Source organism: Pelophylax lessonae (genome assembly GCF_965119305.1).
Source record: "Pelophylax lessonae genome assembly, chromosome: 10".
NCBI lineage: Eukaryota > Metazoa > Chordata > Amphibia > Anura > Ranidae > Pelophylax > Pelophylax lessonae.
The window spans coordinates 157663866-157680868 of record NC_138777.1 but is presented as its reverse complement, the minus strand read 5'-3'; the positions used below and the strand labels follow the sequence as shown (position 1 = coordinate 157680868).

At 47.6% G+C, this 17003-nt stretch overlaps 1 protein-coding gene across 1 annotated transcript in view; it reads left to right on the top strand.

Moving 5' to 3' along the window:
• SART1 (spliceosome associated factor 1, recruiter of U4/U6.U5 tri-snRNP) overlaps positions 1-17003 on the top strand; it is a gene marked incomplete at its 3' end in the record, with an annotated part of 162008 nt that overhangs the window by 81234 nt on the left and 63771 nt on the right. Inside the window, exons 14-15 of the mRNA XM_082270180.1 lie at positions 2902-3072; positions 3170-3280. Of these exons, the coding sequence (XP_082126306.1) occupies positions 2902-3072; positions 3170-3280 (282 nt within the window). The remainder of the gene's footprint in view (positions 1-2901; positions 3073-3169; positions 3281-17003) is intronic.

Sequence of the window (17003 nt, the reverse complement as noted above, 5' to 3'; positions counted from 1 at the left end):
CAGTTAGCAAACTGCATCCAGCATTACCGGCCTCTGAGCCCTCAGACGACCATCCAGAGCAGCACTGTGCATTACAGGCCTCCCAACGAGAGTCCCACTCTTGATGACAACTGTCCAGAGCAGAGAGCACTGGAGTGTGTACATTACAATTACAGGCCTCTTCCCAGACAACTTGCATCCAGAGCACTGTGCATTACAGGTCATCCTTTAGAGCTGAGACCACCATCCAGCTCTTTGCAGCATTACAGACCTCCCTCCCCTCAGACCACCATCCAGTACTGTGCAGCATTACAGGCCTCCCTCTTAGACCACCGTTCAGAGCACTGTGCAGCATTACAGGCCTCCCCCTTAGACCACCGTTCAGAGCACTGTGCAGCATTACAGGCCTCCCCCTTAGACCACCGTTCAGAGCACTGTGCAGCATTACAGGCCTCCTCAGACCGTCCAGATTGGCTAAATCTATCTGCGAGTTTGTTCAAACCTTTATTTAATAAATAACTAAACACAAATTTTCTTTCTTTACTAAAATGATTTTATTTGACTAAAATGTACTGGAGATTTTAGTTGACTAAGACTAAAACCATTCCAGGTGACTAAAATGGGACTAAAACTAAAATGGCATTTTAGTCAAAGGCTAAAACTAAATCAAAATTTGATGCCAAAATAACACTGTTGACAATTATGTCTATACAATTATATCTCAGGGCTGTATACACACTGCCCTCTTGTGGCTAAGTTTACAATTCCGTCAGGCTGGTAACCAAATAGACTTCCTATAATCAGGGAAGGTAAGGGGAACTCCTAAAACTAAACAAGTAACTAACACAAGTAAATAAATTATGTACATTTTATACTAAAAATCTAAATAATCTTCCCCTGGATAAATATATATTATAATATATTCCCCCTATAGCAGAAACCAATCATCCAGGCCAGTTAGGGTTGAAATAACATGACAAATGGAAAAAAAAAATACCATATAAAGAGAAGACGACTGCACACCCCAAATTTTGTATTGCCAAAAAAAATAATTCCCCCAGGGTTTTTTTTTTTTTGCAGCAAACAACTATGGATAACAATTTTTAAAAAAAAAAAAAAATTATTTAGCTGGATATTTACAAGGTTCCACATAGGATAATATAAGAGCTCAGATTACAATATTGAACCAGAGCTCATATTTTATCCTATGTGGAACCTTTTAAATATCTGGCTAAATAAAATGTATTTTACAAAATGTATTATCCATAGTTGTTTGCTGCAAAAAAAACCCCTGGGTGAATTTCTTTTGGGTTGAAACATCATGGGGATCAAACAGTGTATCGGCTCATGAAGTAATTATAAACACATTGATGTCCCACTCCACATTCATTCCATGTTGGGAGTAGGACCTCAATTCTTAAATCTGAAACACCCCCTTTATTGTATCCAACTCCCCGGGGGGTACATATTTGTCAATGACAAGGAACTACGTGCCCCTAGGGTACCTGTTCTGATACCGCAGATAGTGTTTAGGGATGCTATAATAAGTTAAGCCCTTTTTAATGTTGGCAATATGCCCATTGACTGTTACGAAAAAGGATCATGTAGTCCAGCCCGTGTATTGTTTTTTTGCATGGGCAGGTAAGTAGATACACTGTTTTTGGTAGAACAGGTAGTGAAATGTTTCATCTGATAACTGCAATTCGTGACAATAGATTCAAAAGATTTTTTTTTTTTTCTCCCACATGCGTTATGGTGACAAACGTTAAATTTGCTAGAAGGATAATGGCCTATTAAAATGGGGAAAAAGTGGTTTTCACTGGAGGGTCAATAATATGGGAGAAATCTTACCCTGTAGCGAGGGGGCTAAAAACATGTTGGGTCTGGTTGAGTCTTTACCATGGCATTGCATTTGGAATGTGCATTTATTCTTTAATCATGTAGGGTGGTGTCTCTAAATCTTTCAGTGTAGGGGCCAAGTATGTTTTACAAATATTCTAGGATCGAAAAAAAGTCTTGGAAATTAATGCATAAATTGTATTGAATGAATAAGCCCTCTTTACGTCCAACTGTGCCCAGCATGTCTGGATGGAGAAAGTCAGGTTATTTACTGAATGCTTAGGGAAGCAGGGCAACCGCGTCACTGAATGCTAAGACACACAGAATTCTAGCACCCAACCACAGTAAAAGGAGATGAGGAACCTGCTTGGGGACTGTGGAAGGGTTATGGTTGGCGCATCCACTGCGGGCCAGATAAAATGTTACAGTGGGCTAAGTTTGGCCTGCTCGCTGTAGTTTTGCAGATCCCGAATTTGCCCAGAAGCTTTATGCCATAACATGCTAGTATGCACAGCAAGCATATTGGCACATAATAGCTATGCTATGCTCCTCTTAGGGGTGATGCTTTCTTCTCACTGTCTTCTTTTCAGGTTAAAACTCTTTGGATTAATGCCCCGTACACACGTGCAGATTATCTGCAGACTTTTGTCTGCAGACTTACCTTTTCTATGTAGTGCAAGGGCCTGCCGGATTGCATACAAATTGAAAGTGTTTAGGTTTGACCTCATATTATATGGTTTTGGTAAGTCTGCAGACAATCTGCACGTGTGTACGGGGCATAAGTCACTGCTGAGTCAGATCCTTAAGGCATAGAACCTGCTGTAAACGTAAGCGGAGCTGCACATGTGTGGCTCAGTGTCCAAATATTGGCAGGTAGGAAAGGGGCTTGACTAAAGACACAAGTTGGTGTCTCTTCTGCCATAAAAATTCTACCTATCGGTTTTATATTTTTTAGGTTTTCTTCCACTTTGAGGAACATAATTTTTGTTTTTTGCAAAATTTCATGGTAATGGGCTTGATTAACTTTCTATTTTACACTACTGTGCTTCACATTTGCTCTTTGTTTACTCTTATTATATTAAGGTTGTTTCAATGGTAAAAAAGCTGACTTCTCAGAAGAGTCAAGATGAAGAAGATGATGATGATAAGAAGGGGTCCATTGTTTTCAATGCAACCTCTGAATTCTGCAGAACACTTGGGGAGATTCCAACCTATGGTCTGGCAGGGAACAGAGAAGATCAAGAAGATTTAATGGTATGAGGCAATTTATTGAGGTACCAGTTACCTAGCTCTGCTTTATGCTAGCTTATACTTGTAGGGGTCTAACTAGTCCTGTATGACTTTTTCCTAGGACTTTGAGAAAGAAGATGAGGAATCTGAGAAAGAAGGAGGAGAGTCTGATGGAGAAGAAAATGTTGGCTGGAGCATGGTGAATCTTGACGAGGAGAAAAATCATCATGAGGTGTGTTGTGAACAAACAGCTTCAGCTCAGTCTTAGTACTGTTCTGTTTTTTCTTATATTAGCAGCATCATATAGTTTACTTTGCATGTAAAAAACAGCTGGCCAAAGCATTAGAGGGTAAATAAACACAAGTGCATAGAAAACCGAAGGCCAGCCCCCGAGACTATAACCCCCCCACCTCACCCCTGCTCAGTTTCACTTAGTATCCCTAGGAGAATATAGGTTTCTCTTCCATATTTTTGTTTGAATTGGAAGATTTACTTTTATCAACTGCTTTTGGTAGATTCTGGGAAAATGTTGGAAATCCTGGAAGTTTCTCCAGTTAGCCAAGGAGTGCAGTATTTCACAGTTTGTTATACTGTACAGAATGGTACACTCTGCAAGGGTGACAATCCATCTGTTTCACTTTACACAGGACTCCGCTATTCATGTCAAGACAGTTTATTTGGGGATTTCTTGCAGTTAACAGGACCGGAGGTGCGGCAGTTTTTTGTGTTTCACCTCTAAAGACTTACTTGTTACATAGTGAGGTTGAAAAAAGACACCAGTACATCTTGTTCAACCAATAGAAAAAAAATAAATGGTAAAACAATCCCAAAGCCTCTTGCTGTTTCAGGGATTTTTTTCCCTTTTACGTGTACCTGAGGTTATTGTGGGCAGTACTTGCTTTACAAGCAGCCTAGATAACTGGGCATTTTTAGGGGATTATCAGCTATGATGACCTTCCTTTTTTCTATTTGGGCTAGGTCTGTCTGGTGGCAGGACACTATGTATGCCTAGACTGCCTTTTAAATTTAAATCTGCTCTGGTGACTGGCTACTGTTTTTTGGCTATTACAAGATACTCAGTCCAGAACTTGATGACTGCAGAAAGGAATCACTAGTGGGCATGCAGAAACCTCTCTGCCTTCCTGCGTTTCTTCCCACTCACAGCGGCTCTGCCAGAGACAACAGAATGGTGTTTGGGGGGATGCCAGACAGTTTTCTTAAAGTAGAACTGTAGGGAAAACTTTTGTTTCTCTTACGTCCTCGGACAGTCGCCGCCTCCTCTAAGTCAACACTATTGGGTATTGACTTCCACTCCGCAGGAGTAGCTAGGCATAAGACTTAGTCAAAAGAACAAAGGCATTTGCATATACACACCCATGGGGGCTGTCCCACTGGTCAATACCCCCCTGCAGTGACCACTCCCAACTCAGTTTCTGTCTAGCGTCAGGAGTAGTTAGGCTTCCCTGTGCTGGGGCTACAGTCTCAGGCTTTCTAATCTTTTTTTATTTGATTTTCTTTGAAAATGTCAGTTATTTCTTTGATTTACTAGCTGTTTATTTTGTCAGCTTTAGTTTTAGTCGATACTTCTGATGAAGATGGATTCATGCGGAGCTGGGAATCTGACTGACCGCCCTGGTTCTCCAGGGCAGAGGGTCAGAGGGACCCCCAGCCCGCCATCGAGCATTCAGCCGTGGTTCGTCCTGGCATTATGAACGACCCATCCCTGCTCGCAGCAGGGATGCAGCCGTGGGGTGGCTACCTCACTGGACACATCTGCGATACTGCGGTGTAATGTCCTTGGCTAACGGCATTCCCTGTCAGATGAGGACAGCGACTTTTCCGTTCTGAGAGGCTCCCCACGCCATTTGGTACAGGTAAATACTTCTGTGTGGGGCCTCTGTCTGGGGTGGCAGTCCTGTGTTGCTGTGTGTCCCCCATGTCTGTGCCGGTGTGGGCCTCCCTGTTGTGATCCCTGCGGGGGTCCTTTATACATACGCAGCGCTATGGTGCTGTGTGGTTGTGGGAGCCCTTTTCCCTGTGTCACTTGGGTGCTTTCACTGGGGGTGCAGGCGATGTGTGTGGCGACCGCAGCGGGGGGAAAACCGCGCGGTCCGCCATCTTTACTTTGGGCTAGCATGTTGCCTTCACTGTGGGCTGATTTACATGCTGTTTTGGCGCCATCTTGCTTGTGGCAGAACGATCGTTCCGCACATGTTCGGCCATTTTCCCGAAGTCTCCCATTCAGTTCTATGGGCAGCCATTTTCACTGAGTCCTTTGCAGCTTATAGTTCAGCCTCTCATGACCTCACTTCCTTTTCCTCTGAAGCAGCGATCTGGGTGGTAACACTCTGTGGGGCTCTGCAGACTGTCTCTTCCATAACCTTCTGTTTTGTCATTTCTGGCTCAGTTTTCTTCTCCTATTGGGGGTCTTTTGTCACTGTTCATATAGCGGTGGGCTGCGCACTCCGCAGCGGTGTTAAAGGGACAGTACCCTTTTTATTGCACTATTTTTTTCACCTGTTATGCCTGATTTGGCCACTGTAGTGGTGTCCTTAGTGTCCAAAATGGAGGTGCTGATGGCTGAACGTGCTGCTAGAAAGAGGCCCAGATTATCTCTCTCCTCTGATTTCAGATGGTGATATGGCTGCTGCGGCGGGCGTGCCCTTTTCAGGGTCTCGCTCATCCTTGGACCCGCTGGGGTCTGAGGGGGAGGCGGAGGTGGAGGGGGTTGATGCTTCTCCCCCGGGGTCGCCTGAAGAACGCGCGACCATGGATTAATTGATTGTTTCTGTGAAGGAAACACTACATTTGGAGGATGAGCCCAATCCTCAGTGTATTGTGTCCTCTTTTGGGACACACAGGACCCGCAAGTCGGCGCAGGTTTTTCCCTGCCCCGCTGAGTTTCATTACACTGTTAATGAACTGTGGCGCACTTTGAAACGTCCATTCCTGGTACCTAGTCGGTTTAAATTACTTTATCCCTTTGCACCAGCTACGGAATCGCGATGGTGTGTGCCCCCTCAAGTGGATCACACTGTGGTCGTGTTAAACAAGGCTACTTTAATTCCTACAGAGGAGACCCCGGTTTTTCGGGATCCTACGGACAGATGGTTGGAGTCTCTAGCCCGCCATTCCTACACGGTGGCGGGTTCCTTGCTCAAACCTGTTTTCGCGTTTGTTTTGGTGGCTCAAGCGGTGGCTGATTGGACTAGGCTGATTGGACTAAGGTGCTTAGGAGCAACCTCATGTCCGATTTCTGTTCCACCTGCCCGGCTGGCTATGGTGGATCAAATTCACCAAGGAGTCATGTCTAGTGTTGCGGTGCTTAACCGTCGACTGATCTGGCTGAAGAGCTGGTCGGCTGACCAGACATTACGGAAAACAGTTGCTGATTTTCCCTATGCTGGTTCTCGCCTTTTTGGCGAGGCATTGGATACCTTGGTAAAGGGCGTCACGGGGGCAAGAGCACCATGCTGCCCCAGAACCTGAAGAAAAAGTCCTTTCGAGGCAAGCGGGGTTCCACCTCCCGGCCCAATCAGGGTTCCTTTCGTGCCTTTCGGAACCAATCCAAGGGCAAGCCCTTCAAGGGCCAAGGTAGCCAGAAGAAGCCCTGGGCGGGCAAGCAGAAGTCCAGCAATGCTGGCTCGGCGGGTCAATCAGCCTCTGCCTGAAGGGGCGCCCTCACCCGTTTCAGGGGTGGGGGGACATTTGCGTGGTTTCCTCCAACCTTGGCTGCTCCGAATTTCGGACAGGTGGGTTCAGGAAATCATTCCATCAGGGTACAAGATCGAATTCCTTTCCCGTCCGGCGGACAGATTTTTTTCCCTCAAATCTTCATTGGCCTCTGGGGCGTCTGCAGGACTTGCATCAAGCGGTGCAGGACCTTCTTGCTCAGGGGGTAATTGTCCCGGTGCCTCATCAGGACAGGTTTCGGGGATTTTATTCAAATCTGTTCACTGTGCCCAGAAAGGAGGGCAAGGTACGTCCTATTCTGGACCTGAAAGCGCTGAACCGCTTCGTGCGCGTTCGGAAGTTCCGTATGGAATCTCTCCGTTCGGTGGTGGCCTCCCTGAGCCCAGGGGAATTCCTGGCCTCTATAGACCTGAAGGATGCGTATCTGCACATCCCCATTTTCGAGGGTCACCAGAGGTACCTTCGGTTCGCTATTGCAGAGGACCACTTTTTGGTGGCGATCACTTCGGCTCGCAGAGTGTCGGAGCTGGCGGCGTTGTCTTGCCGCTCCCCTTGGTAATCCATAAGGATAAGGTGGTGTTGAGAACACTCCCGTCCTTTCTTCCCAAGGTGGTCACTGAATTTCACCTTAATGAGGAAATTGTTCTGCCTTCGCTTTGCACGAAGCCTAAGCATCCGAAGGAGATTGCTTTGCATTCTTTGGATGTTGTCCGGGCGATCAGGGTTTACCTGTCGTCTACAGAATCCTTTCGTAAAACGGATTCCCTGTTTGTTCTTCCTGAGGGATCTCGGAAGGGCATGGCTGCGTCCGCAGCAACTATTGCCAAATGGATCAGACAGACCATTGAGCAGGCTTATGCTTTGAAGGAACGGGTTCCACCCTTCCCTGTTAAGGCGCACTCTACTAGATCTGTGAGTACGTCCTGGGCTTGTTGGCATAGGGCCTCGGTGGCCCAGGTGTGCAAGGCTGCGACTTGGTCGTCGGTGCACACTTTCTCCAAATTCTACAAGGTAGATGTTCTGGCATCAGCTGATGCTTCCTTTGGCCGCAAAGTTCTCAGTGCGGCAGTGCCATGAAGGACCCTTGTTTTTTTATGGGTCCCTGGCTGTTGGTATTTGCTTTCCTGGGCGGTGGCTCCTGTTGAGCATTGTTTTTTCTGTTGCCCAGTGGGTTCTCTTACAGTGTATGTAAGGTTCCTTTCTCTGATATGGGTACTGCGTTGCCTCTTCTACTGTTGCGTCTCCCACCCCTCATGTCTATACTGCTTTGGGACATCCCAACAGTGATGACTTGGAGGAGGCGGCGACTGTCGGAGGACGTAAGAGAAAACTGAATTTTTGTAAAATCTTACCTGTAAAATTCCTTTCTGAGTCCTCCCGACAGTCGCCGCCCCCGCCCCTCTATTGGGGTTCTTGTTACTTACTGCTATGCTACCAAACTGAGTTGGGAGTGGACACTGCAGGGGGGTATTGACCAGATGGGACAGCCCCCAGGGGTGTATACATGCAAATGCCTTTTGTTTTTAACTAAGTCTATATGCCTAGCTACTCCTGCGGAGCAGATGACAATACCCAACAGTGATGACTTGGAGGAGGCGGCGACTGTCGGAGGACTCGGAGAAAGGAATTTTACAGTTGAAGCTCTAAAACCCAATAAATGCCCCTAAAAAGTGCCTAGGGTTCTGGGTCATGCCCCAGGGACTATTAATCACACACAAAAAAAGTTCTTAAAAATTGTCATTTTTGATAGAGAGCCAATTATTGAAAAAAAAATGAGATTTCTTTGGATTTGGTGTCTGGTGGGTCTAAAAAGTGTACCTGTGAAGTTTCAGCTCTGTAGCATGTCCAGAACCAGAAAAAAAAAAAAGTTTGTTTGTATTAGAATTAATATAGAACAGGTTAGTAGCTTCGCTACTTTTACACCCGGCTTTTTGTTGCAGGCGTTTTATTGGACTTTTTTGAGGACATGTTTGGAGTCGGGCATGACATCAGAACTTCTGTGTAGGGGTATATATATATATATATATATATATATATATATATATATATATATATATATATATATATATATATATATATATATATATATATATATATATATATATATATATATATATATATATATATATATATATATATATATATATACACCACACACACACCACACACACACCACACACACACCACACACACACCACACACACATATATATATATATATATATATATATATATATATATATATATGTGTGTGAAAGTAGCAGAAACCTATGCTTGCGCTAATGAAATAATTAACAGGCATATGTCTCCGCTCCTATAACACCTATGTGTATAAATACATATAAGTGTGTATATATATATATATAATATATAATTATACCCCTACACAGAAGTACAGATGTTTTGCCTGCCTCCAAAGACGCCTAAAAAATGCCCAAAAAAACGCCCAACTACAAAAACTACGCTCAGGTGTGTTTTTGCAGCAGGCGTTTTTTGGGGGCAGGCAAAACATCTGAAATTCTGTATAGGTGTGTGTGTATATGTATGTGTGTGTGTATATATATATATATATATATATATATATATATATATATATATATATATATATATATATACACACACACACACACTTATATGTATTTATACACATACACACATATAGGTGTTATAGGAGCGGAGACATATGCCTGTTATTTCATTAGCGCAAGCATAGGTTTCTGCTACTTTCACACCTATATATGTGTATACATACGTGTGTGTGTGTGTGTATGTATATATATATGTATATGTGTGTGTGTGTATATATATATATATATATATATATATATATATATATATCTATATCCCCCTACACAGAAGTTCAGATGTCATGCCTGACTCCAAACATGTCCTCAAAAAAGCCCTATAAAACGCCTGCAGCAAAAAGCAGGGGGACAGGGGAGAAGCCACCATCCTGTTCCGTAAGTGTTCTAAGAGGAAACGATCTTTTCTCTATAGCGGTCACCCTGACATGGAAGGGTTTTGTCACCCTGCCATAGTCAGTCAGGTAACCCTACACTACGGTCCCCTTACACTTAACACTTTCCCTACAGAAACTAGATTATTAAATCTAACTATAGTGGAAAATAGTACCCTAACTACACTAGATATACCTTTCATCACACTAATAATTGCTAAATGACACTTTGAAGCAGAAGTAACAGAACTGCTTCCACTCTCTTCCACAGTCCTGTATTAAAATGCTAGAGATTTGGCGGGGCTATCTTGTATACTGGGGGGCGTATTCACTAATGATTGGCCTCTGGACTCCCTAGTCTCTCCAATCACATTCCTAGCATTCTCCTGCCCCCTCAATTGGCTTTTACTGATGGTTCTGGTCCAATCACGGGCTTTTAAAGCCCAGTTCCTGTCCCATTGCATTTTGGTCGGTTCTGGTTGCCGAATTCCGAACTTTTTCAGCAAAAAGTTCGGAATTCGGCCGAACCTCAAAGTCCATGTTCGGGTCGAACCGATGGTCCACCCGAACCGTTCGATCATCCCTAGTCACTATAGCAACATGTTTCGCGCTCCTGTGCCTTTTCAAGCTAAGCGACAGGATGGACCAAACCTCATTTATGTGTTGCAACTTGAAGAAGAAAAAAATTACTTGCACCCCCTGGGGCGGGATTATGTAAATTATTGGGACTTTTAGCATTCAAGTGTTTTGCGGACACAGTACAGACTCCACCTTATGAAAAACACACCGGTAACACAAACGGATTGAACAAATATATACAGTTATATTATCCAGCTAGACTGCCAGACAAAAACAGGATTAATGGAACCTTATATACATATATGCTAAGTAACCCGCAAAGGGGATGCCGGCCAAGGGCCCACAATGGACCACCGCAATAAAAACGTGGGGGGGGGGGGTCGCTCCCTGCATAGAGGACAGAATAGGACTACTGCCCCTTAAAAAGGGTGCCGCCCGCCGTGGAAGCGCAGGCAGGGTACCCTCACCAAAACAGGACAGGTGTCCCACACAATGGATGCAAAGGCTGTAAAAAAAAGAGGATGGGAACCCGGGGGGGGGGGGGGGTGGAGTTCCGACCATCCCAGGGAGTGGCCCACGTCCACCCCAAAACCCTCCAGGGGTATTGGGGGGGGGCAGCTACTTACTACAACAGGAACAGGGCGGGCAACGCTCCATCATAATGTGGGTGCTGTCGGCCAGGGGGAAAACACAATTCAAGGCCGAAGCCAGTTCCTATGCGCCCTCGCAAGATGTTTAACTCGCATGCCAGTCCCCATCCAGTGGGACAATGTCGTGGCCAACCTAGTGAGGAGCTGTGGTCTGCATGCACTTGATTGTAGCTCTCAAAGGAACAAAATAATAAAAAAGAAATTCCTTGTATAAAGAAAAAATGAAAGGAACAGAGATCCCAGCAAGGAACTAGGTCCTTATTCCTGACTAGGCAGAAAAAAAGAAAACTGACCACCTATAGCAGAGAGTGGGAGTATACCCCCAGGGACTGCCCCATAGGCATGTTCAAGCTTTTTCTCTGCCTAGTGTCCTCCTGTAGGGTGCAGTATAACCCTACTGTCAAGAAGATGATTAAGAGCTGTGTCCATCCAAAGAACAGTAAGACAAAAATCCTTTTTCTCTTACGTCCTCTGACAGTCGCCGCCCAATGGTATTAGCCTTCAATAATGGGTAATGGCACACTCTGCAGGAGCAGGCTAGGCAGATAATTATCAGGTTAATACAAAAAAACTTTTGTACCTCAGCACGCCACTAGGGGGCAATTACCAGAAACCCAATCTGATATTACTTCAGTTTCAAGCTACCTAGCTTCAGGAGCAGAGCTTTAGGTCTTTCCTGACTAAGACCTAGCGTCTTGGCTTTCTTATTTTTTTCTGAATTAATGTGTTTTTTTCTTTACACAATAGATTTTTATTTCTTCTCACTATTACTAGTTAGTCAGGGATTCCTTTCCTGGAGGACTACAAGTGAGTGCAGAGCTGGGCCTCGGACTGGGTATCCTAGATCCTTATGGAGTCCCAGCCTGCCAACGAGTGCCGCAGGTTACTGGTACGCCCAGGCCTCGCAACGACAGTGCCTCTTCATATGGGACGAGCCGGCGGAGCTGCGCTTCGCAGAGGATGTCTCAACCCGGATCGCCCACATGTTGCGGGCGTCTCTCCTTGGCTGACGGCACCCCCACTCAGGGTCGGAGGTCACCAGTTTTTGAGCTGTGCCCGCTGCTGGACTGCTGAGCACTGAACCCCCTTGTCCCTGGGGGCGTTTGGGGAGTTGTGGGCCCGCTCCTAGGGGATAGCAGGGCTGGCGGTCTCTGGAGGATCCCTCTTCTGGCCGGGTTGGGGTTTTTTCCCTGCCCCTGCTGGGGGCGCTGCATGGGAATGCTGTGGGGGTCTCCCTGGGGTCCCTGCTAATAGCCAGAAACGTGTTTGGTGCATTTATTTTGCAGCCGTTTGGAGCGGCCCCCACTTTAGTGGTTTGCAGATTCTAAACTCTGTGTAATACAGCAGCCATGTGATAATTCTGCTCAGGCTCGTTCGGGCGCCATCTTGGATGTGGGCAACATGCCTAGTAAGGGCAAGCGGCCATTTTCCCTGTGACTTTTGTCATTGACTTTCAATAAGCACCTTTTCTCTGGGCTCGAGGGCTGGCCTCTAGCGATGTGAGGTCACTTCCTCCATTTTTTTATCCTGAGTAACATGGGCTGACAGGCTGGGGATTTTTGCTTTATATCTCAGCCATTATTCGACCAAATCAAATTCTTTTTTTTTTTTTTTTGCTTGTGTGTTTTCTCAAGGGGCTCTTTCAGTTGGTGCAGATTGTGGGGGGCCCGCGGGAACCGCCAATTTAAAGGGCCAGCGTCCCTTTGTTCATTTAGGGCAAAAATGGTCTCCCAAATCCCCCGCAGACCTGGTGGGGACTTCGGGTACACCTGAATCCTCTCCCCTGGCACCCCTATCTGCTGCTCTGGCGACTTTGGCATCCCAGGTGAATCTGCTGATGCCGGCACGCTCCTCCATAAAAAACCGCCTGTGCCCTCCCAGTCCCCTGACTCTGAGCCTGATTTGGTTGCCATGGACGATGGTCCCCCCAGAGGGGTCCCGGTCCTCCACATTGAGGGAGAGGAGGAGGGGGAATCTTCCTCCTCTGTAGCGCAGGAACGCGCTACGATGGATGCTCTTATGGGCGTCATAACACAAACTCTATGATGAGCCAGCTCAGTCAAGTGAGCGGTCCCTTTTGCTCGGGTTCTGCAGACCCCAGACTGTCGGGTCAGGCATTTTTCCTGCCCGGTGGATTTTCACGAGATTGTGAATGGCCAGTGGCAGCGCATTTAGCGCATGTTGGTGGTGCCGAAGCGTTTTTCCACCCGCTCTCCGTTTTTCGGAGGGGGTAGACGAACGTTGGTCGGTGTCCCCAAGCAGGGGATCACACTGTGTCTAGGCTGAAATAGTCCACCTTACTGCCAGTAGGCGATTCCCGGTTATTAGGGATCTGGCTGATAGGCGTGTGGAAGCGCTTGCCCGCCACATTTATCTAGTGGTGGGTTCCCTGTTGCAACCTGTGTTTTGCCTCATTGTTGGCCTCTCAGGCGCTCATGACATGGTGCAAGGGGCTTTGCAGCAGGATCAGCTCGTCCACACTGCGAGCTTCCTGAGAGATGCTACTTTGGACGTGGCTCCGTTGGTCACCCGGTTGTCGGCGGTGGGGATTGTGATCCACCGCATTACCTGGTTAAAGTGCTGGTCGGTTGACCATGCGTCCTAATGAGGGGGGTCGTCTTTTTTTTTTTTTTTTTTTTTTTGGGCTTACTAGATGAGTTGATTACGGGGCTCACGGGAGGTAAGAGTACTAGTCTTCCCCAGGTCACCAAGGGAGAGCTCCCCCGTACGCGGAGGGGGCCCCCCTTCAAGACTCAACATAATTGCCTTCGTGCCTTTGGGACGCAGGAGAAGGGTAAACCCTTCTGCGTTCCCGGTGGCCCCGAGGAGCCGTGGTCGGGTAAGCCAAATGCCATTCAGTCTGGTTCGGCGGCCCAGTCCATCTCTCCCTAAAAGGGAAGCCCTCCCTGTTGTCGGGGTGGGGGGACGTCTGCTTTCTTTTCAGGAACCCTGGTTGTCCGGCATTCAGGACAGGTGGGTTCACGAACCAATTTGTTCAGAGCACAAGATCGAGTTGATCTCGCCCCACAGACAGGTTCCTCCCGTCCATTCTTCAGCTGCCCCCTGATCGTCTCAGAGATCTCATGGGGGCTGTGCACGGTTTGCTTGCACATGGAGACATTGTACCTGTTTTTCTGAAAAAGTTTTTGCAGTTTTGACAACCTGTTCTCAGTACCCAGGAAAGAGGGCATGGTGTGTCCGATTCTGGTCTGGTAGTCCCAGAACCGCTTTGTGCGGGACGTTCAGGATGGGATCCATCCGGTCGGTGATGGCCTCGTTGAGGCCTGGGGAATTACTGCATCCATCACCTTGCAGGATGCGTATCTCCACATCCCTATTTTCGAGGGTCACCAGAGCTGCTTTCGCTTTGCGGTGGCTGGGGAGCATTACCAGTTCGTGGCGTTGCCTTTCGGTTTCACTTCGGCTCCCAGGGTTTTCACCAAGGTGTTGGCTCCGGTATAGCTTTGCTGCGTTTATGGGGCATTGCGGTCCTCGGTTGCCTGGACGACCTCTTGTAAGGTCGAACTCATGTGTAACCTTGGCAAAAGATCTGGCCGTGAAGGTTCAGACACTTCAGGAGTTCGGGTGGGCCGTCAATTTCAAAAGTCGGCACTGACTCCCTCTACTCGTTTCCAGTACCTAGATGGTCCTTGGACTTTGCTTAATCTCGGTTCTTCCTTCCGGAGGACAAAAATTCAGGACTTTGCGGGAGGAGATGGGAGCTCTCAGAAATGACGATCTCTCCTCTTTGCGGACCTGCATGCGGGTTCTGGGACGGCAGGTCTCAGCCTTTGAAGCCGTTCCGTTTGCTCAATTTCACACCAGGTCTCTGCAAGCGGAGATCCTAGACAGGTGGGACAGGACACCTCCGTCCTTGGAAAGGAGTATTTCCTTGAGTCATCCAGGTCGGATCTTCTGTGGTGGCGCTGGCCGCTGTCCTTGACACAGGGTCAGGCCTTCAGACCTCTATTATGGATGGTTGTCACCACGGATGCCAGCCTGTCGGGCTATGGAGGAGTTCTGGGCACGTTTTGCGCCCAGGGGACGTGGTCGACGGGGGGAGATTTCGCTACCGATCAGCGTCTTGGAGCTCCGAGCGATCAAGCTTTGTCCTGGTGGTCACCTCAGCTTCAGAGGTGTCTGGTGTGGGTACAGATGGACCATGCCACGGCTGTGGCTTATATCAATAACCAAGGGGGCACGTGGAATGCCCGGGCAGCCTGGAAGTGGCCGAGGTTCTATCCTGGGCCAGATCGCAATACCTGCGTTCTCGGCCGTTCTCATTCCGGGTGTGGAACTCTGGCAGGCGGACTATCTACGTCGCCAGAGGGGAATGGTCCCTACATCTGGAGGTGGTTCACCTCCTGTGCGCCCGGTAAAGGACCCCAGCGTGGATTTGTTTGCGTCCCGTCTCCACAAAGTGGTTTAAGGTTCGTGGCCACGGCTCGCGATCCTCTGGTAGACGCCGCGGACGCGTTGGGGGTGCCTTGGCACCGCTATCGGCTACTGTATGCCTTTCCTCCGATTCCACTGTTATCCAGGTTCCTCAGCAGGTTGGCATCGGAACAGATGTCAGTCGTTCTGGTGGCCCCGGACGGTCCTGGTGCGCGGCCGTTGTTCAGATAGTCGTCGAACCTCGATGGCGGCTTCCGCTGCGAGACAATCTATCTCAAGGACCAATCTTCCATTCTGCTTTACAGTTGCTAGCTTTGTCGGCATGGCTGTTAAAAGCCAGGTCCTGAGGGATAGAGGTCTTCTCAGGCGGTCATCCTTACCTTGTAAGGGGCTTGCGAAGCCACTTCAAGGAAGTTTTTTTCGCAGCACCTGGAAAGCGTATATCGCTTGGTGCGAAGTGCATGGTTTTTACCCTCGTTCCTTCTCGGTGGCGAAGGTCTTGGCCTTCCTGCAGAAGGGCTTGGATCAGCATTTGGTGCTAAGGCCAAGGGTCCATTGTCGGCCTTGGCCGTCTTGTTTCAACGACCTTTGGCGTCGCTTTCTTTGGTCCCCACCTTCATTCAAGAGGTGTGGCATTCGGCTCACCCCAAGGGGAGCTCTCTTACTTCCAGGGGACCTGAATTTGTTTTTTGTCAGTGTTGCAATAAACCTTTGAGAACATCAGGGGGATGTCTCTGTCTGTGTTGTCAAAGAAAGTTGCTTTTCTGGTGGCCATCACGTCGGCTCGCAGAGTGTCTGAATTGGCGGCCTTGTCCTGCCGCTCTCCTTATGCAATACTTCATAGAGCTAAGGTGGTTCTGCGACCGAGTCAATTGTTTCTTCCCAAGGTGGTTTCTTCCTTCCACCTCAATGTGGATATCGTGTTGCCTTTGCTGTGCGCACGGCCCAAGCATCCTATGGAGTTTGCTTTGCTTTCTCTGGATGTGGTCAAGGTCTACCTGTCCACCATGGAGTCGATTCAGCAGTCTGATTCTCTATTTGTTCTTCCTAAGGGACCTCGGAAGGGATCGGCCGCCTGCGCGGTGACCATTTCTAAATGGATCAGACAGGCGATTGTTCAGGCCTATTCCATCAAGGGTCAGGTTCCTCCTTTCCTGGTAAAGGCTCATTCTACTCAAGCCGTTAGTGCCTCTTGGGTTTTTTCACCATCAGGCGTCTGTGGCTCAGGTGTGCAAGACGGCGACATGGTCGTCAGTGCACACTTTCACAAAGTTTTAAAAACTTGACGTTTTGCCATTTTCGGATGCTTCTTTTGACCGCAAAGTTTTGAGTGCGGCAGTTGTTTGAGGGGACATTGTTTTTAATGTCTTTCCTTGTTGGGGTGTTTTTTCTTGGGTTTTTTACTGTGGGCTCAGGTTGTTACTAGCCCGGTTATTTGCGTTACCTTCTTATCTGGTTGCGTTACTTTCCCACCCCTCATACCTGCACTGCTTTGGCGACGTCCCATTAGTGAAGGCTAATACCATCGGGCGGCGACTGTCAGAGGACGTAAGGGAAAATAGAATTTTTGTAAGCACTTACCGTAAAATTCTTTTCTCGGAGTCCTCTGACAGTCGCCGCCCCCACCCCTCTGGTTTTTGGATCTGGGGGTTGTTGCCTTCCAGTACTGCTTGCTACGAAACT